This window comes from Myotis daubentonii, chromosome 1 (assembly GCF_963259705.1).
Source record: "Myotis daubentonii chromosome 1, mMyoDau2.1, whole genome shotgun sequence".
Taxonomy (NCBI): domain Eukaryota; kingdom Metazoa; phylum Chordata; class Mammalia; order Chiroptera; family Vespertilionidae; genus Myotis; species Myotis daubentonii.
In genome coordinates, this window is record NC_081840.1 from 29,574,415 (window position 1) to 29,602,091 (window position 27,677).

General features: G+C 44.5%; 1 protein-coding gene across 10 annotated transcripts; it reads left to right on the top strand.

Annotated features, from left to right (window-relative positions):
* The first annotated feature begins 189 nt into the window (after positions 1 to 189).
* MAX (MYC associated factor X) lies at positions 190 to 24,226 on the top strand. 10 transcript variants are annotated; one of them, XR_009452573.1, is made up of 6 exons: positions 204 to 490; positions 1,215 to 1,241; positions 8,813 to 8,920; positions 21,420 to 21,543; positions 22,015 to 22,099; positions 22,769 to 22,998. XR_009452573.1 is itself a non-coding variant. In XM_059693460.1 (5 exons), the coding sequence occupies exons 1-5, from the start codon at positions 455 to 457 to the stop codon at positions 22,954 to 22,956; spliced, it is 444 nt and encodes a 147-aa protein (XP_059549443.1). In that variant the 5' UTR covers positions 190 to 454; the 3' UTR covers positions 22,957 to 24,226. The 10 variants fall into 10 exon arrangements, 9 of the variants coding, with proteins under 9 accessions (XP_059549443.1, XP_059549452.1, XP_059549409.1 ...); XM_059693460.1 differs by lacking the exon at positions 21,420 to 21,543 and having other exon boundaries at positions 190 to 490; positions 22,769 to 24,226; XM_059693426.1 differs by lacking the exon at positions 22,015 to 22,099 and having other exon boundaries at positions 203 to 490; positions 8,813 to 8,919; positions 21,413 to 21,543; positions 22,769 to 24,226.
* Positions 24,227 to 27,677: the final 3,451 nt, after the last annotated feature.

Consider the following 27,677-nt stretch of genomic DNA (forward strand, 5'->3'; position numbering starts at 1 on the left):
GGACTACGACTCCCAGCAGGCACTGCGGCGCTTCTCTCTCCGCCCCCCTCCACCGGATACGCAGGCGCTCTGGGTTCCCTTCGCAAGCCGGGCTAGCGACAACTAGATGCAGTTCTTTATGGGATTCGTAGTTTTTCTGGCGCTAGCTGGGCCGTCAGTGAGAGGAACAGGAACTACAAGTCTCGGTGGCCCCAGCGTGACGAGCCCGGTCACGTGTCGGAGGGCCGACCGGGCGTGCGTGCCGCCGTTGATCCGGTGCTGCAGTGAGGAGGTGGTTCTCGCCCGTGTTGTGTGTGTGTGTGTGTGTGAGTGTGTGAGTGAGTGAGAGAGCGAGTGAGTGAGTGAGTGAGTGAGTGTGTGGGGGGACTTGCTTGTTGTCGGTGACTTCCCCCTCCCCTCCACCCTTACCCCTTCCCTGGCGCTGCTGCAGTGGCCGCTCCCTGGGCCGTAGGAAATGAGCGATAACGATGACATCGAGGTGGAGAGCGACGTGAGTCCCTGGGTTTCTTCCTTCCCTTGGGGGTTGTCAGGCGGGGACAGCAGGGACAGCGGCCCGGCTCTCAGCGGGGCCACCGCGGCGGGGGGGCGGGCAGCCGCCGCCTGCCTCCCACCCTCGGGCTGGGACCGCCTCCGTCGCCCTCCTGGCTCGCTCCCCTGCGGGCTCCCAGCCGAGCGGCCTTCCGAGACTGGAGGTGGGGAGGAGACGTGCGGCCTCTGGGATCCCCACCTCTCCCGTGGCGGAGGGTGCTACGGCCTCCCGCTCCCACCTGATCGCGCTCCGGAGACGGGGACAGGGACGGGGTGCGCCCAGGATCCCATTGTCCAGAGTCTGGGGAAGGGGACGCGCTCAGGACCTGCCCCATCATTCTGCGATCCCCTCCTCCCTTGACCCGCGCGTCCTGGGGCGTGAGGGTGGACGCGGAGGGCTTGGGAGCGCCCTGATGCCCCCGTGGGGTCCGAGGGCAGGAGGCAGTGCTCTGACCCCCTCCGGCCTGGGTCGGACCCCGGAAGGAGGGGCGGCGCTCGGGACCCCCCTGTCCCGCCACCGGATCCCGCTGGGAATATGAGGCGTGGGGGGAAAGAAGGGCGGGGGGGTTCGGGCTGACTCCCCCCACCCGTCGCTTCCTCCGCCGCCGGCATTTTCTTTCTTATTATTGAATGTGAAGTGTAAAAATAACTTCTATATTTTCTATTTTTTTTCTCTCTTATTCCAGGAAGAGCAACCGAGGTTTCAATCTGCGGTACGTCTCCTACTCTCCATTTCATTTTCATTTCCGTTCAGTTCTAGTCCTTTTTGGGGTCAGAGAGAAAAAAGATCATTCTATTACTTTTAACATTGTAGTAAACTTTCCTGTGAACCGCTAAGGTGAGGTGGAGCCTTGTTCTGGGGTTCTAGGTTGGGGAGGGGTGACAAATCGCATAATTCTAGATTCTCGGGGGGTAAGTTCCAGTGACTGTGGGTGCGAGGAGCTGTGTGCCAGGAAATGAATCCTTCCGTGGTCTGCAGGTGGGGGAATCTGGCTGCCACTCTGTGTGTTGGAAATGAGAAGTGCATCATCCTGAAGTCCATTGGTGTGGTATTTCAGGGCAGAGTGGTCGGGAGATTGACATAGTTGTGTAAAACTGAAGCCACATGACAATCACCGAAGGTCATGTGACTGCTGTGGACCTGTAGGATCTAGTAGAAGGTGGTATGATTCTAATGCAGAAATTGGCAATGTGGAGGAGCCAGGGGTGGAATATGAAAGTGTCGCAGACCGCCTATTGTGGTCTGAGTATGTTTGAGTTGAAGGAGTGGTATAAAGGAAACAGAAAAATTGTTGAAGAAAAGTGGCATTGCAGAGGTAGTTTTGCTAAAGGCTGATGGTTGAGACCTGGCAGTGTTATCAGTAATCTCTCAGGGATGTTCTCAGAAGGTGGTTTTGGGGATATTGCTATGAGTATAGCTATAGGTATACCCTGATCTTACGTCTTTGGAGACAGAGCTGTGGTTATTCCATGAACATATTAGGATAAGTAGACAAATCATAATCAGAAGGGAAGAGAAATGAGTGTATCACTGTCTAATATTTGACAGCTGGGAACAGTAAGAAGTATATGGAATGGGCGTCGAAAATGCAGATGCCTCTGGGAGACCCAGGCAATAAAATAGTCAAGAATAAAGTGGAGAATAGAGGCAAAGACTATGGTACTAGAGAACACATGCCTCTTCTAAAAAGGCAGCCACTAAACTCCAGTGGGTGGTTATGTAGGAAGGAGGGCTCTTGGCTGCCAGATCTTTCTATTTTTAAAGAAAGATTAGGAATCCTTTTGTATGTTATTTTTCTGATTTTCAAAATGATGGGTGGGGCAGTCCCTTTGTTTGGAGGGCTTGTTAGAATTTGTAGGATGTCACTTGGATACCTCTGGTCAAAGAATTTAATTACCACAGGGTAAAAGCAAGCCTTCTTACTTGTACCTTCATTAGAGCAAGCAAGGATTCTGCCATTTGCCCGAGCAGATAGGCATTAGGACAAATTTTATTTATGGAGAGCTAATATTTCCATAAAAAGCAAGGATGCAGTTGTTCCAGGGTTCTTAAAAATTGTCCCTGGCTAATAGTCACTATGAAAGAATTCGTTTTATTTCTCCTTATATTGTCAGATACTTCATGTTTATACATATATTTGAAAATTCAGTTCCTTTTTTTTTCCAGTTACTATTAACCTTAATCATGTGAATGTGGAGTTTCATGTTTGGAACTCAGTCTATTTAAAACATTTCTTTCTCCAAGTCTCCAGTTCTGAAGTCTGCCCCAGAGCTTGATCATGGTTGGAGAATAGGGATTGGTTAGGCATCCTTTGCAGAATCATTACTTGAATTGGAATTACATTGGCTTTCCAGTGAGAGAAAAGTTTTCTTTGTGAAATTTTGGCTTGAATTTTGAAAAGCTTCCCGCTTTTCAAAATATTCATCCACATGGGTGTTGATGTAAATTGCTTTGTTAAATTATTAAAATGTTTCCATTCTCCTAGAATGCTAATCTCATTGTTTTGTCTAGATATTTTTAGTTTGATGTTAAGGTGCCTAGGGTTTTTCCCTTTGATTTTGGGAAGTGGGCAAAGGGAGTGGGTTTGACCTTTTGTTTTTAATCTGACACATCTGCTTGCTGAGACTTAAATATTATCTGTCACAGGAGTATCACAAGAGTGTGGAGAGAAGAAACAATAGGCAAATATCAAACAATTATCATAAACATGGAGGGTAAAAAGGATTTCATTATTTTTCTCTGAAAACATCTGTTTAGTTCTTGACATTTAGTATAGATCACAAATATATATATATTTTTTAAATTGGGGGGAAACTATTCTTAAGCTTTGCCTCATTCAGAAAAGGATGCGAACTGTGAATAACCACATATTTAGGACTACTGAAGAACTTTTAAAAAGTTACTTAGGAAAGATTCTGCTGGGTTCTCATATGAAAAGAAACATCATTTTCATGTCAACTACAATAGCTATGGCCTTACTAAATGAGAAATGTAGGGTACTTCACCAGAAAAGTTAGGAAGTGAAGCTAACTGTAACAGAAAGTGAAACTGATTTGATGAATTTTTTTTTTTCTGTTGCCTCAGTGCAGACGGAACACAGCTTCTCCAGTGACCAATCTGTGTTAAAGGAAGTAACCCCAACAATATTTTTATTACTAAATTTAATATATATCAGAATCCCACTGATGTTATTTTTATAATTATTTTGCATTTTAAAGATAATTTTCTGGGACAGATATATTTCTTGCAAATTTTACTTCTGTTTGAGAAATTTCTTTTGGAAAGAACAAAGGTATACTAAAAATGTAGGGTTAGTTGTTGGTCAGAAAACTCAAGGCCTTTTTCAACTTACCCTCCAGCTGAACGTGTTGCAGTTACAGTATACTGTCAGGGAATTTAAGAAAGATTTGTGCTATTTCACTTCTGGACCTTTCTGGTATGAAATATTTTTATTTCTCAGAGCTCTTTGCTTCTTTAGGAATTGCAGTGTATTCGGTAGGGAATGAGCTTGGTTGCCTCTGAGATCGGAATTGACTCAGGAAGTTACTGTCCGTTTTACCAGGAATTAGTTGGTTGGTAAAGTGCTGTATGATGCAAGTACTCTGTGTCGGCTTAGAGTGTTAACAGTGATACAGAAATGCCAGGTTTGTTTCATAAATATGCCTGTTCATTAGAATAAAGGGTGTTCTTACATTTTTCTATTTCCAAGATGCCAGTAATGGTGAATTAGTTGATCAAGTTGATTTTCAATTAAAATTTCCTGATGAAGGCATTCTTAACTCTCTCAAATGGCTACAGTACGATGTCATATTTGGGGAATAGTGTTCCCAAGTTCTTTTAGGCACCAAATGGTTGTTTTAAAAAAGTTTTGAAAACACATGTATCTATTAGATGTTAGCAATGTATAACAGGCTTCAAGTAGGAGAGATGGTGGGAAGTTGAAATCTATAGCTTCTTATTAAGGACCTTAGTGAGTTTCTCATTCTAGCTACCCATTACTTCATGTTGCATTTTTCATGTTGATTACAATGAGTTGCTTAGAACTTGTTTTATTTATTCTGCCCATCTATCAGAAGTAATAGATCTTTTCTGATGAGAATTTTGAGTCTGTGTATTTTCAGTGTTACTGTGTAATAAGAATTAGTAATCGAAGGCAACACTATCTTCCCTCTAAAAGCAACCTTTAAATTTCTTAAAGTTAGTAAATGTTTAGTGGGCAATTCTAATTCCCTATTTGCTGAGAATTTTCTATATTGGAATTGAGAAGACTCCCCTTACAGAGGGGATTAGGTATGAGGTAGCCTGCAAGAAATGGCATTATTCTGGAGAAACTCTGCATTCTTCAATAACGGAGTATTTATTTCCCCATGCTATTTGCCTACCCAGAACTCGCAGAAAATAAGGCTGCTGACTGATGTAATGCCTTTATGAATATGCATTCTCTATGCAATAAATTGGAAGGAAATAACTTAAAGAGATTCCCCTCAATTTTGAATAGACCTCCTTAGCTTGAATGACTGACTTGCCAGTTTAGCAACTTCTTGGCTAACAAAATAATGCTTGCTTTCAACATTTAACAATACTTAAGATACGTGTGCTTGTTAGTGTCAGAGATGGACAAATTGTAGGTGAAGATTTTTATTCTGGCTGCCAGTATGGAAAGTTTGGTGGAAATAAAACTGAGAGGCGGAATAAAAACCTTGGCAGAGATGTCAAAGCTGGAAGCGATTTGGTGCTGGAGTTCCTGTTGAGCGTCTGTGGGCCACTCTTCAGCACCGTGCAGCCTTTTAGTATTCCTGTTAGCTTGGGACGCTCTGAAGGAAGGAAGAGCTTTCTGGCAGAAACCACAAATCCCGTGTACTTGAAAAGCAGCAGCCATTGCTCCTGTAGGATATAGAAGAGAGGTGTTTGGGGGCCTGCTGTACTGCCCAAGAATACCTCAGTTGTCTCCTAGAATTTGTTTGGTACGACCCATTTTCATAGTCAAATATCTTTCTCAGTACAGGTGAGAGAAAGCTGGCTCATCAAAGTTGAGCTTTATTTGTTCAAGACACAATTGTTTGGCCCTTTTTTAAATTAAAAACAAAACTAGTTTGAAGTTTGTAGGAGGATCTCAGATGCCTTATTCTGGGATATTTCACCCAGTTTTTGATTCTCAACTCTGAAACCTTGGCCCTTTCAGAAAAGGTTGCCAGCAAGTGAAGATAGTTAACAAAGCAGTGATAAACCTGGTAACAGGCCTTCCATTTGGATGAATTGGTTGGGGGGTGAGGGGTTGCAGTGTTATCTGGCTGGATGGATCTGTGGCTTGGAAATGTTTCCAAAACAGAATTCTCTGCTTTGTGTAAAGGTTTTTCATATGTGCTTTTAAGCCATTAGTTCAGAGTTGCCTGGAATTGGGCATGTTCTTCATTAAAAGATAAAAATAAAAATCATTGATTGATTTAAGAGAGAGTGACCGACATAGTTGTAGTTCCACTTACTTAGGCATTCATTGGCTGATTCTTGCATGTGCCCTGACCGGGGATCAAACCCACAACCTTGGTGTATCAGGACGACACTAACCAACTGACCTACCTGGCCAGGGCCCATTCTGCGTATTTTTAACTTGCTCTTTCAAATGAGGCTTAGGGAGGAGAAAAATACATCATTGCCATTGTCTCTGAGAGCTTTAAAGTTTACTTTGGTTAAGTGTAGCTGCTTGGGGATGGATATGGCAACAGGGATTGGGCTAAGATTCCACTCTTCTGCTAGTTAAATTGGACCTGGAACCACCACAGAAATTCCATCCACTACTTTGAGAACAACAGTCCCCAGCCCAGGCTTTCTACCAGGCAGTAGACTGCTGCCTTTCCTTGTTGAGCCAACTTCTCAAACTTGGCTGGCTCCCCAGATGAGAAGCCAAGATTTCTGCTGATGGTCCTCAGCCAAGTTCACTTACAATCCTCTAACCGAAAGACTTGTCCATTTGAGTCCTTTCAGGGCTCAGTGAATGGGAAGGGGGTAGTGTATTGTGGGCATGAATTTGGTGTTAGATTATACTCAGCTCCATCCCTCTAGTGTAGGCCTGAGCAAACCAAGTTTACTTGATTCTAGCCTTTTGAGATTTGCAGGGCTCTCCCAGAAAGAAAACAGACAATTAGAATTTTATTTGTATCAACAAGAGGGATTATGGGTAACTCTGGTGTCACTGTTTCTGTGCACAGCTCTTAAGCTGGGAGGAGGCCAGGAATCAGGGTGATTTAGGAGACCAGAGTATCTTGGGCTGCTGCTGGAGACCAAAGCTGGGCGATTAATTTGCATGTAAATAAGCCCGCTTAGGGAGTATGTAGCAAACACAGGAGAGGCCCATAGAAGCCAAATGCCATCTCTCATTCTTCTAAACTCTGTAGATATAGTCCAGGTTAGAACTTACTTACCTGTATAGGTGACGAGAGAGAACAGTAGGTTAGAAAAGGACAAGGCACTTAAATATGTTTAATTCCTTCGAGCTATTTCATACTGCTGTTCGAGGCATCTGCTATTTTCTGCCCTAATGTATGATACAGTATACTACCTCTAGCCTCAGGGAATCTTTTTTTTTTTAATATATTTTATTGATTTTTTACAGAGAGGAAGGGAGAGAGATAGAGAGTTAGAAATATCGATGAGAGAGAAACATCAATCAGCTGCCTCCTGCACATCCCCCACTGGGGAAGTGCCCGCAACCCAGGTACATGCCCTTGACTGGAATCGAACCCGGGACCTTTCAGTCCGCAGGCCGACGCTCTATCCACTGGGCCAAACCAGTTTCGGCAAAGGGAATCTTTCTAAGCTTGATCTTCCCTCAGATGCCCCATAAATTCCTTATAGCACTGAAGTTCAGCAAACACTCATTTTACAGTGAATTTAGACTTTAAAAAATTAGGAGGGCCTTAGTAGTGCTCCATGCCTCTGCCCTAAAAGTGAGTGCTGTGTTCTGGAGAACCAAGGCTGTGATGGGAACCATGTGTCTAATTCAGCAGACCTATAGGTGAGGTGTTGTGCTTGAGAGACCAGGAAGTAACTAAAATTACCACAGCTGCTCCCAGCCTCCTCTTCCTCTATAATGACTCAGACTTTTAGGATTAGATAATAGAATTTCAGGTTCTTTTCATTCCCACATCTTGTCTAATACAAGGATTCATTTGAGGCTTTCTTGTGCTGATTATCTACTCTTTGTTGCTCCATTTTTAAAATTCCTGGTGTTCTGTCTGGGTTGATTAAAGCTACCTGAATTTCCCTTATACAGACTTGCTCCTTAGGTTAGCTCAGTGCACCCTTACGTATTAAGGTAAAATTCTAAGTGTATTATTTTCCATAATTCCCAAAGTGTAGAAAGTTCTTGCTTAGCTGGAGTGAGCACTTGTGTTCCATTTGGAGGGAATGCACCTTTAATGGGGACCTGCGGAGCTCTAGCACTGCTCTCCAGCCATTCCTGATTGGTTGGCAGTCTTCACCCCTCTCCAGCTGATTGTTCTTGTTCTTTTGTGAGTCTAAGCAAGGCAGGATAAAGACTTTGGCTTGTGGGTATTTAGGTGCTGCCAAATAAGCATGACCTGCCACAGGTGCCCAAGGATATTTATTCAGAGCCCTTACCTTTCCGTCACAGCCTGTGTGAGGGGAAGCCTTTGGCAGGATGGCACCCTGGATCCACTTTAAAAAGATAGGGTCTCAGAATGCAGTTGGGGTCTAGATCAGCTTTGTCAGAATGATCTCAGAGTCATGTTTTCGGGTTTTTCCAGAGGTTTTAACTTTAGCGAGCGGGAGACCACAGCAGACTCGTGCTGATGGGTTTCACATGGAAAGAAGCATGGCACCAATGCCCTAACTCCCATCCTGGGCACTCACCATGGGGAATCGCTGACTTACAGTGGGGGTGATCACACCTTATGAAAGGGCCCACTGGAGCTTTTGCTGGGTCAACCTTCCAACCATGGACTGGCGGCTTTTCTGTCACATAAGTAAGTTATGGGGGAAGACTGATGTAGGAGAGTCATACTTTGTCCCCTTGAATAACTTTTACTTTACTTATGCATGAGCTGGATGCATCGAGCTACTTTGGATGTTCCTGTCACAAGGCTTGCTCACCCTTTTTCCCCCTTTAGCAGAGCCTAATTCTGGAGATTCCTAACTGCCCACCTCGACAAATCCTTCCCAGTCCATTCACCAGGGACTGCGCTGACAGCATATTCTTCCTGGCTGTAACCCGCTCACCTGTACCAAGCAAAAGGAATGACGTTGCTAATATGCTCTTTCTTCTAGGCTGACAAACGGGCTCATCATAATGCACTGGAACGAAAGCGTAGGGACCACATCAAAGACAGCTTTCACAGTTTGCGGGACTCGGTCCCATCACTCCAAGGAGAGAAGGTGAGTTTATTGAGAAAGCTGGGTGGCCATCGCTAGGTTGGTACTTGGAGTGGAGCTTACTAGTAGCAGCACACTCACCTATCTGGAAAGAAATGGAGTCAGGTTTAAGACACCAGTAGTAATTGCCTTTTAACTTAGTATTGTTTGTAATAAGTTACTCATTCAAGCATTATTATAACAATACACTGTCATATAAAGAGGAGCCCGCAGTAGTTTGGGATAACACTAAGGGTTCCTGAGGTCAATGATTCCCCAGACCGCCATGAAAATTTCTTTCGCATGGCTCAAAGTTAATACTTAAATGAAACCTCCCCCAAGAATGTAGGTGAATCAGCTTGGACACCAGTGATTTCCCCATTCCTACAGCTGTTATTTCAAAGGCTGGTAAAGAGCATTTTAAGCTGTGGGACCAAAAACTTAGGTAAAGAGCTATATTCATATGAAATGGAAGAAAAAAATTATTGATTTTCCTCCCCCGTCCCCTGTTCCACCCCTCCCCACCCCCCCACCCCCCCATTGGTGGCATTCCAGAAATTAACGTTTTCCCTGGAAAGGGAGGCACCAGCTTACATTTGAAAACATTGGAAGCTTTGACTAAAAAGCCTATGGGTTAGGGTCACTCCTTGGGATTTGGAAGAAACATCTGTTTGCACAGTTAGTTCCACCCTTGACACATAATGTAGCTGGCCGCTTCCGCAGCAATTCAGTGGTAGGTAAGTGGCAAACTCGGAAGAAGACCTGTGTTGGTTTTTGTGTGTGTGTTTAAGGAAACGGTGTTAGAAAAGATGTCTGCTTTGAATGGGTCTCCTCATGTCGCTCTGTGGGTGGGAGTCCTGGGTTTCTTTGGTTATCCAGTCAAATCTGGAACCATTATGGTTCATTTTGTATATATACTGCCACTCTGCCAAGTCAGATACTTTATTCCCCATCTGAGGTGTGGCTTTCTATGCGGCTGAAGCATGGGGTAGGTCTGACCTTTATGAAAACAATAAAACAGGCCGTGTGAATACCTAGTATTGCAAAACCAGAATTTGCTGTGGGTTAGACCTACTTAGTATAGACATGGTTTAATGGCCTTGGACCAAGGTTCTTACCTGGAATAACAACATTCCTGGGCGCAACACTGTCTAAAGCACCACAGGAGATCTTTATGATGGGGGCAGAGACTAACCCTTTTAGTCAAAGTACACACGTGCAGAGGATTATCTTCCATGCGTGTCTGAATTGTTGACAGTTAGTGCTTATTCATATGCCATGGTATCACTTAAAATGGTGTTGGTGAACTGAATGGACAGAACTGCCTTCTCCTTTAAGTCTCACATCTAACCAGGAGTAGTGCCAAGGCAGTGTTTCCCAAGATGTCCTGTGGACCACCCACATCAGAATCACTACTAAATCTGCCTCTCTGGAGGCAGACCTGGGATCTCTGTAACAACCAGTCAGCTGATTTTTAGGCATTCTTAAGTTAGAGAACACTTTGGGGGAAGCAGGTCACAAGAGTTCAACTATGCCTTTTTTCTTTATCCAGCCTGTTTTACGTTGCTGTAACATTCTTCCGTAAGTTCTTAAAACCACATTATCCTAAATCCTGTTGTCTCCTTTCTTCAAGGAAGTTGACGGTTTGAATTTGGTAGCCTTACACACTGAATAGTTTGTCATTCACTGTGGCCTATTCGTTTATTTATTTATTCACTCCATTCAGCAAATATTAAGGCTCTGGTGCATGCCAAGCACTGTTCTAGAATACAGCGGTGAACATACAGGCAAAAATAGAAGCTCTTAACCTGGTGAGGAAAAGATGGAAAATGAACTAATAATTGAAAATATATATAGTATATCAGATAAGTGCTAGGAGAAAGTTGAACAGGGAAGGAATGGTTGCAGTCTTCATTAGGGCAGACAAGAAAACTCACTGTCAAGACAATATTTGAAGATTTGAAGAAAGTAAAGGAAAGAGAACCATGCATCTACCTGGTGATGAGCATCACAGGCAGAGGGAAGGTGAGTAATAGCCCGAAGGCAAGAACCTAGGAGCATTCCTGGGCCCAGCAGGGAGAAGGGGGCTAGACTGGAATGAATAAAGGTACGGTGGCAGGAGATGAGGTCAGAAGTAGAAGACTAGTGGAGGGGATGGTCGAGGGGCCAGGTTGCGTAGACCCAATCATCTAAGCAATGAAATTTACACGTGCCTTTCCAATTTCAGAATCCTGCCCTGTGTTTCAATCCATATATATCACACTGAGTGTGAATAAAGGAACTGGTTGTTAGCTAAATTCCACAATCTTCATTAATCTCCTTGTCTGCCAACACTGTTTTACAGATCTACAAGGAGTCTTACAGAATACTTTGGTCTCTTGACTTCCGAGTTCTCACTAAATGTTGCAATTTTTTTTTTAAATGTGGTATTTGACCCAAAGGAAATTGGCTAATTCTTGATTTGGATTGCAGTAATTAAGGTTATGACATTATGTGAATAATCATGAAATGATTATTTTACCCCGTTTTAGGGATCTTAGGTTCTTTTTTGTTGTTGTTAATCCTACCTGAGGATATATTTTCCATTGATTTTTTTTTTTAGAGGTGGAGGGGAGAGGAAAACATCGATATGAGAGAGACACATCGATTGGTTGCCTCCCGCATTCCCAATGACCCAGGCCAGGGATCGAACCTGTGACCCTTTGGTGAGCAGGTCAATACTCTAACCACTGGCCAGGGCAGGGATCTTAGATTCTTGAAGGAAAAACCTCTAGTCTCCTTATGACTTCTAATTTAGTATTTGGATTATCTGTTATGTGTCCTAGCTTTTTTTTTTTAAAGAGAAACCAATACTTACTGAGTTTTATCCTAACCAAGACTGGGTGGTACTTGTATTAAAAAAAGTTTTATGTTTGAGACCCAGACTCCATTATCCTCTGTACCCTGTATTTCTACTATAACATAAACATAAAGAATGGTCACCTTTTGCTTAAGTAAAAAAAATCTGATAACTAACATGTGTATTGCAGTGTAAAGTTAAATCAGTACAGCAGTTCTATGGTGAGTATTATACTGTTATTGTAACTGGACAATTAGTACTGTTGCTTGCTTCTGCCATTATATCAGAGGTAAGGAAAGTGGCTCAAAATCATGATTCCGTGATTAGGGGACTAGAACTAGATCATGAACAGGGACTAGAACTCAGGACTGCCGATTGCCAAGTTTTATTTTTCTACCATCCCATAGGCCCAATTTAAGGATATAGTTGCTTCTCAGCTTATGATAGGGTTTTGTCTTGATAATTTTTCATGTCAAAAATCTATTTAATACGCCTAATCTACCAAACATCATATGTTAACCTCACCTACCTTAAATATGAACACAATATCCCCAAAATGCTGGCAACGCAGTGCACTATAGACTATCCATTATTTACCTCGTGATCGTGTGCCTGACTGGGCGCTGTGACTTGCTGCCACTGCCCAGCAGCATCACGAGAGGGTATCAGTACTGCATATCGCTACCCCAGGAAAAGATCAACGTGTATCATTTTCACACCATCACAAAGTTGAAATATTGAAAGTCAAACCATCATAAATCAGGGACTGTCTGTATTTTAAAGAAATTTTGCTTAAGTACTTATATCTTGTTTTTATATTGGGAGCTTCCCCTGGATCAAGGCAATAATTTTGGCAGTATGTCATACCAAGCCTGCTGCTGAAGTATTCCCCTCTGAATTGGCATATGTCAGTAACACTGAAGAATAGAGAGTTGGAGATCATTTAAAGTTCATAAATTTTTCTGTGTCCATATAGCTTCTCTGAGAAATAGACCATTATAGTTGGCAGCCCATTGGGGTTTTCCCATAGTGTTAACAAATGGACTCTTGAACTCTATTGTCTTGGTTTTACTTCCTGTGTAGTTTTTCAGCTGGGCATCCTGCTGGGATGGAAGGGATGATACAAGAACCATCAGCCAGTCAACCAGAGTAAGGGGAATAAGAGCAAGAACAATTGTGGATCCATTCCTTATAGGAAGACATTACTGTCCTTGAATAGAATTATTCTTTGTTTTTAGAGTCCTAGGTTGGGTACTAAGGAGTGTTGCCCAGAGGTTGCTGGCACTGAGCTCACCCTGTTTGTGTGGGGCCAGATCTGGTGGGCAGCCCAGGAGTTTGACCTTAGTGAGAGAAGGTTCTGTGTCAACATTGTTGTTAGTAGCTGTACGTGGTTTATAGAAATTTCTCATCTGTAAGTCTCTTGTCAACTGCCTGTTTATCATCCTAATTGCTCTGCCAGGCAGTTGTGCTCTGGATTTCTCCTTTCTAGACAGAGCTGTATTAAAAGAGGGAGCCCTGGCCGGTGTGGCTCAGTTGATTGAGCGTCATCCTGTGCACTGAACGGTTGTGGTTCGATTCCTGGTCGGGGCACATGCCCAGGTTGTGGGTTCAGGCCCCGGACACAGGAGGCAACTGGTCGATGTTTTTCTCTAAAATCAATTTAAAAACATATTTTTAAAAAATTACTTTAAAAAAGAGGGAATCTGACCTAAAATGAAAATAAAGAAAAACAAGGAGCAAGCATTAAGTTGAGAATTTCTTCATTTTGGGTGAGAATCTGAGGGCTCTCCAATCACAGACCCTGGCACCTGGTAGTTCCCAGTAGGTAACTGTGGAATGAGCGCCAGAAGAAACAGTGGCCTTGCTTATCCCTTTGACAAAAACAGCAACAGCCAACACGGTTGTGCTCACCTGCTTAATTAAGAGCCGGGTGAGTGCTATAGAGGTTTAAAAGGTATAATAGATAGTATCTACTCTTGAGGGTCTTGCTCTCTTGTTGGGAGAGACAATTATTCCTAACAATTAACAAATAATAAGGTAACATTCTGAGCATCAAATAAGAGGTTAAAACACTGAGCTCTAATCTGTTTCATCTTCATTAAAACCTGGTTTTCTTAACAGGTAGATGTTGGTCATATTTCTTCCCTCCTGGCCTGGCAGACAGTAGAGTGCAGAGTGGGTGTTTATTAACTGAAGGAAGGAAGTCCCCGTCCACCGTGGCCACATTGAACTGGGAGGGACTCATTCTGGTGGACACCTGTTAAGGCAGGCAGTTTATTCAGCAGCACTGTTTCTATATCATATTTGGGCTGCCAGAGCAATTGTCTCCTAAATGAAATGTAAACCACAGTCCTAGCCATTTCACCTCATAACTCATTAAGGTTATTACCTGGTCAGACTGCAAGTTGGGCAATTATTTTCTTCTTAAATTTTCTGTATCTTAAATCATTGTCCATAGTTGCCCACGTCTTCCTTAAGCTCTGGGCTCAGCAACTGTAAATGTCCTGCTTTATTGAATTATATGTAAACTGTGTTTATGTGCTGCTGGAAACTTCCAAGGACTTTTCAGTGCCCATCAAGATAAGGACTGGCATTCCATGTTCTCTAAATAAGGTACCCAACTTGCCTCTTGCTTTTTCTCCTCCTTCCCTTATTGTGGAGGGTGTACACGGAATCTCATTCTCAGTTTATCTGCATTCTTCCCTTTCCTCAATGTCTAACCCTAGCCTCCCTGCCCAGCTGATGTCAGGTTTTGTGGTGAGGAGACCCACTCACACGGGCTCCCTAGCCTGTGCACTCCTTCCCCACTCATGTGCCTTCATGTGTTTCTCCCTGCCAGTCAGTCTCCCTCTGCCCACCTTCAGGACCCATCTCAAAAACTTCTGCATCCTGAGAGCCCCATGGGTTCATTCTCCCTTGAATCCCAGTGGCCCTTTCTGGAGCCTCTCCTGTGTTTTCCTTCCTTCTGGCTGATGTTACAACTAACGAAAGGATGCACTCCCTGAGGGCAGAAGCCTGTCCATCCTCCTGGTAGTCTCTGCAGTGGGGAAGGGCTCACTCCCATGGAGAGGACTAAAGAGCGAGCAAACTCCCTAATGCCTTTTCCATCTTGAGATTTGGAAGGATAGGAATTGGTTATTAGGCCTTCCCTTAAGCATTTTTCTTTTTTTCTTCTAACCAAATTGCAAAAACTTCCAGCCACAAATAATTTTAAATTTAATATAAATACAATTCTAATTGCTGGCACAGTAAAAGTAAAATAGCAAGTGACATTCATTTTAATAATATATTTTATTTAATGGAATTATGCAAAAATAACTATGACCGTAGTATATAATTAATATATTAAAAATTACCAATGGCCTTGGCCAGTTGCTCAGTGGTTAGGGTACTGGGTTTGATTTCTGGTGAAGGGCGTGCACCTGGGTTGCAGGTTTGTCCATGGGCCATGGCCAGGCGTGTGCAGGAGGCAACCAATCAGTGTGTATCTCTCACATCAATGTTTCTCTCTCTTCCCCTCCCTCCCTTTTACTTTCTCTTAAAAAAACACAAACATCAATGGAAAAAATATCCTCAGGTGAGGATTAACAGTAACAACAAAAAATTACTGATGAGATACTGTGCATTATTATTTCAAGTGCTTGTTAGCCACCTGTGACTAGTGGCTATCATGTAGGGCAGTGATGGCGAACCTTTTGAGCTCGGCGTGTCAGCATTTTGAAAAACCCTAACTTAACTCTGGTGCCATGTCACATATAAAAAAGTTTTTATATTTGCAACCATAATAAAACAAAGATTTATATTTTTGATATTTATTTTATATATTTAAATGCCATTTAACAAAGAAAAATCAACCAAAAAAATGAGTTCACGTGTCACCTCTGACACGTGTGTCATAGGTTTGCCATCACTGAGTAGGGCATTGCATAACCGATACACTCTCCATCCCACACTCCCAGTTTAATATGACTGAAATTGGGTGCCATCTTAAAGTGGATGTCAAGAAACTTGCCTCTTTTCTCTCCCCTCAAAAGCTGCTATTATTAAATCCATGGATTTGTTAATGGAGTCTGAGAAGCAAGGACATGATTTAGTGATGACCATGTTGGTGTGTGGGGCTGTTTACATAGAATAGATTTCCAGAATTTGGATTGCTGGGACTAGGGGTAAGAGCATCTGGTTTCTTGCTGTGTGTTTCCAAAATGCTTTTCAGGAAGATTGTTTTTGTCCTTCTAACAAAATTGCAAAAACTTCCAGCCACAAATACATTTTAAATTTAATATAAATACAATTATAATTGCTGGCACAGTAAAAGTAAAATAGCAAGTGACATTCATTTTAATAACATATTAAATTAGTAAAATTTATTTGTTTTTTCAAGCAAATTAGTCTTTTGGGTAGTATCTTTTGAAAGTACCAATTTTACCAATACTGGAAATTTTTTTGAAGGGGTGACTAATTGTAGGCAAAGGTAGTAATTTTGTATTTTGTTATTACCTGTGAAATTAAATTCATTTCCACATGTTTATTTATTAGTAGTTTTGCTTCTTTGGGTAACTGTGCTCCTGTCCTTCATCATTAAAGTTTGATGGGAACACAGAAGGGAAAAAAAAAAGGTTGATGGGAAAGAGTCACACCTTTGTTTCAAACAGCCAAGGGCATAAGAAAAAAGAATACAAGTTTTAAAACATGATTTGTGTTGACTCCTAAACAGATGCCTGACTCTTGGCTTTAACTAGCCCCTTAAAGATCAGGATAGCTCTGCCTCCCTCTGGTCATCAACAGAGTGGTCCTTCAGTTTGCCAGCAGGAAGCCTTGGAGGGGTCACTTGACTGTGATGGCTCTGACCCCACAGCCTGTCTTGTTGGCATTGATGGGGCTTGCATATGGGAATGAATTTAATGCAGACCCAAATTTATTGTACAGATTCCTGAATTTTTGTTTTCAGAAGATAACTTATTCAAATAGAAAGGTACACTGGCTTTTACATAGTCCTCCCTTTATCTTAATATGTGTAAAAGCTTGTGCAGGTTACAGAAAATAATGATTTTATTTTCTTTAAAATAACTAGTGCAAAATAAAACAGGTGTCCGTTGGTGAGTCAGTAGTACTTCTTTTTCATTTTCCAGGATATGGCATTTTGGGTCTTGGGGCAACAAGGCAGTTAACATCAACCCGGTAGGACCTGATTTTGACAGTGAAGAGGAAAAAGTGATCAATACAACTAAGATCATTATTCCTCAAGTCAGCATTAGGGCTGCAGGAATGGCAATGGTGTTTCTAATGTTAACAGTCTAGTACCACTCTTTTCCTTGCCTCTCCCAATCTGATTTCGAAACACCTTGGAGTTCTACACAAATCCAGGTTACTGTAATAAAATTTACAACTTTAAAAAATGTGTGGAACTCCTCTCTTATATGAAAAGTTTTGAGAACCATTGCCTTAAACGGGATTTAGTAACCTTGGATGTCATCCTAAGCTTCAGTGTTAACTGCTTTAAGAATCATTGGGGACCGTAAAAAGGTACCAAGTAGAAAGAGACTCTTGGACTTGAGGCCTTTGGTTAACTATGTAGTCAGTTCTTGCTACAATACATGAAGTGGGTTCATGCTGTTCTCAGGCAGAGGTCTGTCACAGTGGGTACTCTGGAGGCTGGATTGACCCTTTTGTCTCTGTTGCTTGGGCAGGGATACAGATGTACAAGCAGCTGCAGCGCATGCAGAAGGGGCAAGAATGTTTTGGGCCTCTTGGACAGACTGGGTCTTCGTCATTGTCCATTCAGTTTTACTCTGCTGGGTAAATGAAACCACAGCTCTATGGGAATTGTCATTTCCCCTCCCCAGAGCCAGGTTCAGGCAATTCTCTCAAACATTCTTGCATCTTCAGGCTCTTCTTCTTCATTGCTACTTCTCTGCTAGAAGCCTATTTGGTTTTCACATGTCTTTAAAAGAAAAAGAGAAACAGCCGTCCTTCAATGCAGGCTACTTTTTCCCCCCATTTCATTTTCAACCTAATTCTAAAAACTAGTCTTCATATTTGCTTCACCTTCAACTCACTTTTGCACCCATATCTGTGCAGAGACGATTGACCTAAACTCTCACTCTTCCAAGAAAACCATTCTCACTAGGGTCTTCATTGACATCGTTGTGGATAAATTAGGTGATTCTTTTATAGTCCTTTTCCTCCTGCTCAAACTCCTCTTCATAACAGTACTGCCTTTCTAAAACTACGGATGTTTTTTCCAGCACGCCCCCCACCGGGGATCGAGCTGACAGTGTTATCTAAAACTATGGATGTTTTTTATTAGTTTTTATTAGTGTTCCCAAAATATGGATGTTGGAAGCCTGGGTCAAATTCTGACTCTACTGTTTAGTAGTTATGTAACATTATGTAAGTTGCAGCTCTTGTGTAAGTTTCCTCATTTATAAAAGAGAGGAAATAATACATCAGGTTGTGAGGATGCCTGGCACTTAGTAAGTATTCAATAAGTATCAGCCATTGTCATTATCATTATCATCATCATCATCATCATTTGTATCACGTGTGCAACCATGGCTTTGGAACAGTATCTGGCAAGGCTGTCCAGTGCCCTTTTGCATGCTCCCCGTGGTGAAAGGCCTGAGGAGCACTTTGCATTAACTCTCACTGTTATGTAGCAGGCCCAGGATCTCTTGAGTCCTCTCAGCTGCAGTTCTTCCTGGCCCAGAGTTGGATCCAAACCACTGAAGAGATCTGTTTCTGCTCAGAAAGGCAGAATAAGAATTAGTGTCTTCTTATTTTAAAAACTAGCAGGAAAAAAAATTATTCAGATCCTTACTGGTTATCCAAAGACAAGAGTCGATCTTTGGACATGGTAGCATACCTTGTTCTATCTGCTCAGTCACACTCACATGGAGATTGCTGACTCAGTTAATTGATCCTGTTACAGAAACTGAAAGCCCAGGGCCATTCCATAGTCCATGCCATAAAGCCGGGGCTCTTGCTGGCTCATAGTACACTGTTCACATAGTATAAAGCCATAAAAGCAAGGAAGGGCCTGCCCACAGCTCAATCCTGTGGCTGGTCACATGATCTTATATGGTTTAGGATGCTGGGAGGAGGGAATTTTGGATGAGTCTAGCATTTTCTGGCTCCAACCTTTTACTTCGTCCCTGGTCTCGATATGTACATGTAAATTTTCAGGAATTCTATATTTTGTGCTTTTAAGGTTTTTTTTGTTTTGTTTTTTTTGTTGGATTTTACTTCTTGTTGAATACTCTGGGGAGAGCGAAATTAAGTTAATTGAACCATTCTTTGAGACTTGCTGAGGAGTCAGGGGCACCCTGAGTGGCCTAGGGTTCTTTTGGAGGGAAGGGGAGATGTGCTATGCTTAGTGTTCTGAAGGCCTTGTGCTGAGTTTATACCAATCCAGCCTTCTTTGGGGACCTCTTGTTCTTAAGACATTCTGTGTCGTTCATTAAAAGTTATTACCCTGAACATTTGCAAGTGTTCCATCATTCATAGATTTTGCTTTTTTCCCCCTTTTCCCAGATTCAAATGAGTAGTTAGATAAGAGCTAATGTTGCTTTCTGGGAACTGTTAATTGAAAAAAATGGGCAAATGTGAAGAGAGCCTGCAATGTAAATATGCATAGCAATTAGATGGATCAGTGATGGAGTACATAGAATTTGGAGGGCTAGGTGGGGTCTGAGAGAAATTCTAGTCAGATAAGGAATTGCCACGGAGAGAAATACTTTGTTTGCCATCACAGAGCCCATTAATGACAGAGGCTGGAGTGCACTGTCTCCTGGATTCCTAAGCTCTTCCTTGCCGCTCTGCCACCTATCCAACAGTACTACTTTTAATCCCATATCCAGCATCCAGGGAGGCAGGGTAATTAGTCCCTTCTAATTATGTGTCCTTTTTTTTCTCATGTAATCACCTAATAATTAGCCCTAATAAGAAGTCCCCTTTGGCAGAAATGGGAAACAGCTTCTGAAGTAGGTACGTCAGAGGTACCTACTTGCTAGGGACTCATTCTTCCTACATCAGCTGACTTACTTAACTAGAGAAATACAACTGGCTTCATCTCCATCCTAATGCCTTTGCCTGTGCTCTTCTCCTGGCCCAGAGGGACGCTTTTCTACAAATTCCACCTCAGTCTAACCCAGGGTTCACTATTTCAGGTGTGTGTGTGTGTGTGTGTGTGTATGTACATGTATGTACATACACGTGCGTGCGTGCACACTCAGAGCCAAAGCCCTAATCAGGAGCTATCTTTCCTGTGGCCTTCCTAATCTGCTTAATTCCTAATCTGTACTACACAGGTTACAGTTATTGGTACTGCCCTGTGATTTGTCTGTGTACAGATACATTTATCTCAACTAGACAGTAAGTAAGCATCAGGGCAGAAGAAACCATGACTAATACATTTGGTTTCCCCACAGTACCTTGCACATAATTCACATCAGATAAAGATGGTCAAATACGAAGAGTTTCCTTTTGAGGAAGTTGCCTTAAGGGTGCTATAAGAGGAAAGCAAGCCTGGAAGGTCTAGTACTTGTGAGGACTGCCCAGGCCTCACAAACTTCTCTGATACCCAGCCCAGCCTGAGGTCTATACATTGAGATTGTCAGGATTTACTTACAAGTGGATTTAGTTTTGCTAGCTGAGTGCGAATGTTTTCTTTGCCCCTTTACCCCTGCTGTGTTCTGGTTACTTAGGACCCAGTAGGGTTGTAATATAGAATTGGCCAAGTTCTGCCCTACCCTGAGTAGCTTTGCTACTTCTCAGCACCCTGGTGGCATGAAGGCCACACTTCAACTACTGGACAGCCCTGCCCTTGGCTTCATTTCCCTTGGCTTTGTACCATCCTTCCAGTTCAGCTGGTTGGCTGAAGGGGATCTTTCAGGCAAGGGTGACCTCCAGGGACAGAGTAACCTGACATCCATTTTACTGGTTCATTAACTTACTCCTCTGACAGTACCTAGGCTGCCGTGGCCGTGGTATAGGTGTGGCTGCTTCCTGAAATGGCCCAATCTCATGCCCTTCCTGTGTTGACATCAAGCTCTGACAACCTTCACGACAGTCTTTTTAGCCCGAAGGTTGAAGTAGTGACACAGCAGCGTGGCTTAATTGGAAATAGTTAACAGTCTGAGGATTTGGCTGAAATCTAGGGCCTTGATGAAAAACTTCGTACCCACTCCCATCCTAAGCCAGCTCCAGCCACGATCTTCCTCTTATCTTCCTGGCACGGCCACCTGTGGTCAGGCCCTGGCAGAGAATGAGTGGCATAAGCTCTCAGTTAAGTAGTATTTTCATGTTTTCAGACATAGCCAGGCTGCAGACTTGAAAGCAACATAAAGAACCAAAGGGGATGGGAGGAGTGAGTACAAGTTCAGCAGTTGATGGACCTGAGTTTAAATCCAGGCTCTAGCTGGTGACTTTGAATAAGCCAGTGAGCTCTGAGCCTCGGGTTCCTGTGGAGCTACTTCTGAGTGCTGGTGAGGTAAGCCATTTGAAGCACTTGGCACCTTGACTGGCACAAAGAAGACTCTCAGTAGCAATTACTTTGTTTCCTCAGCCTTGTCCCACCTCACCCTCCTGCTTCCCTGCCCCCATGCCGCTGTTGCAGAAACACAGTTTCCTCACTGCTTGGACTAGGTCTTTATTTTGTTCCCTTTGCTTTTTCTCGTATTGCAACAGGCATCCCGGGCCCAAATCCTAGACAAAGCCACAGAGTATATCCAGTATATGCGAAGGAAAAACCACACACACCAGCAAGATATTGATGACCTCAAGCGGCAGAATGCCCTTCTGGAGCAGCAAGGTGAGCACCTGAGCCTGTGGGGCAGCTGGCCCTGCTGCGCTCTGGCCAGGTCAGGGCTTTGCACCTGGGCCTGCAGGACCAGGACCAGGACCAGGACCAGGAGTGTGTGCTCATAAGCAGCCATGGCCCTGCTTCTGAGTCGCTGAGTGTTAGAGCCATCCTGAGGAAGTACCTGAGCCGCCAGTGAGGGAATAGTGGAGTCTAGGGTTTGACATCTGGAGACTTTTCTGAGCTGATCTCTCCCCTTCTTGGGGCTTAGGTGCTCTGCCTGTAGTAGGAGGCACACCTGGCATCAGGTGTCTGAAAAGAGCTCAGGTCCTTGGATTGGAGTGTGCTGCGTAAGTACCAGAAATCCAGGTATTCAGGGTCAGTGAGCTCTCCCATTGCCAATGGTAGTCCAATCAGGGCAGCCTATGGGCCAGGCCCATGCTGTTCTCCAATGCTCACATCCGCCTTTTCCTACAACCACAGGGGAAAGCGAGAGCTGATCAAGTTCTTTGTTCCTGGGGAATTCACTTCTCTTCCTCCCTCATGGAAGATGCAAGTAAAAAGAAATGCAAGTAACCACTTGGGTTAGAACACCTCAAATAAAATAAAATAATATGAATGGGTTGACCTTGCAGGCTCAAGATGAGCTGAACTGAGGGATGGGCAGAGGGAGGCAGCAGCGGGTTGGTTCCCGGGCTGAGCAGCCTGCATGTAGGGGCTATGTGTCAGAAGACCCAGGTATTCTGTGTATTGGTGACTTGCTTCCAAGTGTCCAGCTTGTCTTTCCAAGTGGATCTTGTACAAGAGAGCTAAGCCAAAACTTTTCTTTGGCTGATACATCTTATGTCATCCTTCCCTGCTGTTGTGTGGCCTTCACACCTTTATGGATCCTAGCATTGCCAGGCCAGCTTCTCCATTGTCACTGCACTGTTGGGTCCCACAGGGAGCTCCTGTCTCAACACTGGGCTTCTAAGGCAGGACGGTGACATCACAAGCCTTCTCTTTAGGGTTGAGTGGCATTGCAGAGGAGCTGGCCATGTCCACTGGGCTCCAGGTCTGGCTGGGAAAGGAGGGAGATGAAGTGTGCTGGTGGAACAGCCACCAGAAGAGTTATTTCTGAGCCTCAGGGCCCAGCAAGCCCTTCGGAAGAACAGGCTGGACCCTGACCTGAGACTCAGTTATTCTAGCTTCTCCTCTGTCTCAGAGGCTGTAACCCACTCGCTTGGTTGCTTTTCAGTCCGTGCACTGGAGAAAGCGAGGTCGAGTGCCCAACTGCAGACCAACTACCCTTCCTCAGACAACAGCCTCTACACCAACGCCAAGGGCAGCGCCATCTCTGCCTTCGATGGGGGCTCGGACTCCAGCTCAGAGTCGGAGCCTGAAGAGCCCCAAAGCAGGAAGAAACTCCGGATGGAGGCCAGCTAAGCTCTGCCGGGCAGGCCAGCAATAAAAACTGTCTGTCTCCTCCGTCGTCTCATCCTCCTTTCAGTTCATCCTTAGAACCCTCAGAACCATTTAAGAGACTCTATTTTTTTTCCTTTCTCTTTTTTTTTAAATTTTATTTTTACGTAGAAGCTCTTGGACAACAGCTCTCGTTCTCCTTCCCCACTTCCACTATTTTTTTTTAATGTTTCCCTTCAGGGATTCCCTGTCCCCACCAGGAATTTTTAAACCAAAACACCCCAACTTGGCAGCTTTTTCTGTGGAGGACAGACGGCCGGCCGGACCTCTGAGCACATGGTGTCCTGACCACCCACCAGCTCCTCCAGCCCTGCCGGGCACAGGCCCGGAGGACTCCTACCCCTCCCAGGCCTCCCCGGGCCACCCTTGCCTCTGTTTGATAAACTTTGTGAATCTGTGGACTGCTCTACTTTAAGAAGATGACTGGTTTAAGAAGTGATGAGAATTAAAAAGCTATTTATCGCTCCTGTTGAAAGACCAGACCCTTGAAGAAGTTTGTGGTGTGAAAGGAAGTGGGGACAGAGTTGCAGCACAGTCTTGGGCCTGTTTCACTCCTGCTTCTCTCAGCCAGCCTTCGGGAGGGCCTCGGGACACTCGTGTGGTGGGGGGCGTCAGCAGTGAAGTGGCCGCCAGAGGGTGCTGGGGGTGGGAGGGCAAGGAGGGAGGAGCGGGTGGGGTAGAGGTTTTGTATTGAGGGCCAGTGATGATGTTTTGATATTTATTTCCTGCTACTGAAATTTGAATCTGAGTGAATTGTCCCTATTCCTGATGATGTCGGTATTGCAAAGCGACAGATTCATAAAGTAATGATCAAATCTTCCTTTCTTTCCGTGTGTATTTCTAAGAAATAGAGCCAACTGATTTTTTATGTAAATACCAAGAGCAATTTACCTGGTACTAAACCCGCACCCCAGTGCGGCCCCTTCCCACCCTTGCCCCACGTCCTTTCTGACTGTTCTGGAACCTGTCCCCACGGTGACCCAGCCCTGGTTCTGGCTGCGGTCAGCAGCTCCCAGTGAAGGGTTTTGTGTGTTTAGGCCTCATTTCTTTGTCTTTTTCCTACTCCGTTCCTGGCATTTGCTGATTTCTAGTGTATACTCTGTAGTCTCAGTCCGTGTTTGATTCCATTCCATGGAAATAAAAAGTATGTTGTACATACTGCCGAAGAATTGTCTTGCAAGTTAAGGCTTCCCCCTTTACTATAAGACTATAAATAAAAACTTATTTTATCCTTCTTGGTGGTGGTGTCTTCTTGCCCTTGCAAAGGCCAAGATGCTTAAGAGAAGAGCCCTGTGGAGGCCATTAGGCCTGAGAGAGGAGCAGCGGTCACTTACGTGGCCTTGCAAAACTGAGAGCAACCATACGCCAGAGCAGTTCCCTTTTCATTCTAAAGGCTCAGCTTAGCCCAGGCAGGGCAGGGGGTGGGTAAACTGGTGGTGGTGACTTTGCTCATTGGATAGAAGCTTTTATTATTATTTTTAAAATATTTTTATTGATTTCAGAGGGAGAGAGATAGAAACATCAATGATGAGAGAGAATCATGGATCGGCTGCCTCCTGCATGCCCCCCATTGGGGACCGAGCCCACAATCTGGGCATGTGCCCTGACCAGGAATCCAGCAGTGACTTCCTGGTTCATAGGTCAACGCTCAACCACTGAGCCACACCCGGCTGAGCAGATAGAAGCTTTTAAAGTTCCAACAGGGATGGGGTTATTCAGGGCAGCATTTCTAGACCAAGTTCGTGCTAAATAAATGACCCTTAGGGAGTTGGTAGCCGAGCTGTGGGTTTGGGTTTCTCCTGGTAATGAATGCCCACTTCCAAGGTGACCCATGTACTCTAGGATCTGTCAGTTTCTAGCGGTTCCAACATAGTTAGAGGAAGCAGCAGAGCTGGCAAGGGCTGGAAGTAAAGGAGGCTTCAACAGCATCAAGTGAGGGACCAACACCAGCCCGAACTTGTTCGACCTTGAAAGGAAGAGGGTTTCTGGCCAGGACACAGCTCAGCTTTGGTTTTCCTGTCTAGCTGGCAGGAAATATTGCTGTACCTAGACCAGGAGAGTGAAGTCAAATCAGTTCTTTGCTTTGTCACTTTTCAGAATGGTAGTGCTGGACCCCTGTCAGTGGGATTTCAGATCCACAGTATCTCTTTTTGGTTAATGGGAGTTACAGGTGGGTCATGATTCTACAAGAGGCAGATCGTAACATGATCAAACTTCCTCCCCCCAACCATGATTGCAAGGGGGGAAGCAAGGATGTTGGGAGCACAATCCCATTTATTAAAGGCACTCCATTTCAAGACAAATGAAACAGGAATAAGACAAATTGGAATGAGAAGTCAGATGATTTCTTAATCCCTCCAAGTTAGCATGCTTTCCTCCTCTCTTTCATTGCTTTTTACTATATCTCTTTGCATGTCTGGCCGTAATTATAAACTCCACATCGCACACAGCTGGCTTGGTCAGTGTAGGCATTAGAACCGACTGCAGGTTCTAAGCCGGGGATGAGATGCAAGGAGTGTGAAGCTGGGCGCCCGGTAGTCAGGGAGCCAGCACAGGGATAGGCAATGTCCCTGAGAGCAAGCTCCTGGCTCCAGCATATTGGCTGGACAAGGAGTTACATTTTCGGCTTCTCAAAATTTCAAAAAACCTGTTGGAAGAAGAGCCACAACGGGTAGCTGACTCACCTGGGAAATCGGAAGCCCTTGACTGACTTGCTGAGCAGACTGGCAAGTGGTGGGGAAAGGTGGTACCACTGGGAGCAGCTGCCTGGAAAGAAACGAGGTAAGAAACCCGAGCTAGAGATGGTGCTTTCTAAAGGGGACTAGTGACAGTCACAGCCGTGCTCCTAGTGTGTGTGTCCAGGGAACCAGTGTCTACCCACCAGGACAGCGACGTCTGATCGTGGCTTACTCTCTGACAGCAGGGTTCTTCTCTGGTTTGTTCTCGCTATTGCGCTCTGGACAGTCCCATGCAATGCCAGAGAGCCTGGTGATTCCCAGGGTAACCGCAGCAGGTGGCGTCATGGAGGGTCCTGTTAAAAGCCCTGTCTTTTTCTTAGGGTGAACTTAATGTTTTCCTATTTTTACAATTAATTGCCCCAAGTAAAAGGGTATTTTAAATGGCTCAGCTTTTAAAAAGAAAAAAGCAAAAAAAAAGCAAAAGAGAGAACTCATGGACATGGACAACAGTGTCATGTTAGTGCAGTGATGGCGAACCTATGACACGCGTGTCAGGTGACACGCGAACTCATTTATTTGGTTGATTTTTCTTTGTTAAAGGGCATTTAAATATATAAAATATCAAAAATATAAATCTTTGTTTTACTATGGTTGCAAATATCAAAAAATTTCTATATGTGACACAGCACCAGAGTTAAGTTAGGGTTTTCCAAAATGCTGACACGCCGAGCTCAAAAGGTTCGCCATCACTGTGTTAGTGAGTGGGGGAGGGGAGGGTGGTGGACTAAGAGGACATAGAGGGGATAAATGGAGGTGGAAAAAATAAAATAAATGGCCCAGCTTTTTAAATTCTTGACATGCTTATCCCATATGTAGAGGAGCTACAACTTCTGCAAAGAATTCCCTCAGCTCACAGAGCTGTCCTGGCTGGAAAGGTTTAAAGCACAACACTGAATAGATGCTAGAATAGAGTAGTGTTTGGTGATGGCCTGAAGTCAGACTGCCTGAGTTCAAAGTCCCAGCTCTGTCCGTGGTGGGGGAATCTCAGGCAGGTCACTTCTCTCGGCCTCGGTGTCCTCGTCGGTAAAATGAGGATAACAATAGCACTAACCTCGTAAAGTGGTTGTGAAATATGCTTATCGTGTGCTTGACCTTGGGACGAAGTGAGCACTCAGGTAGGCGCCAGCTGTCGTTACAGACACACAGCGTGTGACCAGGGCTGAATCTGCAGGATGGGAAAATCCAGCTCCCGCAGCCCTCTCTGCAGAGTGGGAGGGTGGGCTTCCTGGTGTCTCGCGAATGCTTCCCGACCCTCAGACGTGCCCTGTTCTTACAAGGCAGAGCGAATAAAGAGACAGCAAGGGAACCCCAAGACTGGACTGGTGCACTCTTCAAAACCAAAGAGGCCCCATGGCTGCCTGGGTCAGACCTGGTGTCAGCCCAAGCGAGGCTGTGCCATCCCCTCCCCCCGCCATTCAGTGGTGTCTCTGAACTTGTGCTATTGGCCAGTCTGCCCAGGAAGAGTCGCCCAGAAGCCCCATGGTGTTGATACTCAAGTGGGGCCCTGGGCCATGCCTGGGGGTGCTTGTTGAAAGGAGTCCTGGGCCCCCGCTCCCCTGACCTAAAGCATACTGTGGCCCACCACCCAGGCTGAGTGGAAGAAGCTGCGACTCCCAACAGTAAAATAGCCCAGGGAACAAAAGGCGGCTGTTGGGGAATGTGAGGTATGGAAGATTGAATTAGCAAAGTGTGGCTGAGGCCAGGCTCTCTAAGGCTGCACTTGGACAAAGGTGAGGGATGGGAGGGGCTTGGGAAAAGAGTCCCTTTGACGGTGTTTGACAGTGTTTCCTTCCCCCAGGGGGCTCAAACACTCAACTGGCCAACAGCCGCCCAGCCTGCTTTTGAAGCCCACTGCTCCCAGGAGAGGGTGACATCATGGGGCAACGCCCGCTTTTATGCCATGCACTGGCTGTTCTCCGGTCACCAGGCAGGTGTATACGCCAGCCA

Bases quoted from the DNA above. Each gene is read 5' to 3' on its own strand.
- MAX (XM_059693426.1), top strand. From the start codon at position 455: ATGAGCGATAACGATGACATCGAGGTGGAGAGCGAC. The intron at 1,242-8,812 runs GTACGTCTCCTA...TCTTTCTTCTAG, and splicing joins AACCGAGGTTTCAATCTGCG to GCTGACAAACGGGCTCATCA. The intron at 21,544-22,768 runs GTGAGCACCTGA...GTTGCTTTTCAG, and splicing joins TGCCCTTCTGGAGCAGCAAG to TCCGTGCACTGGAGAAAGCG.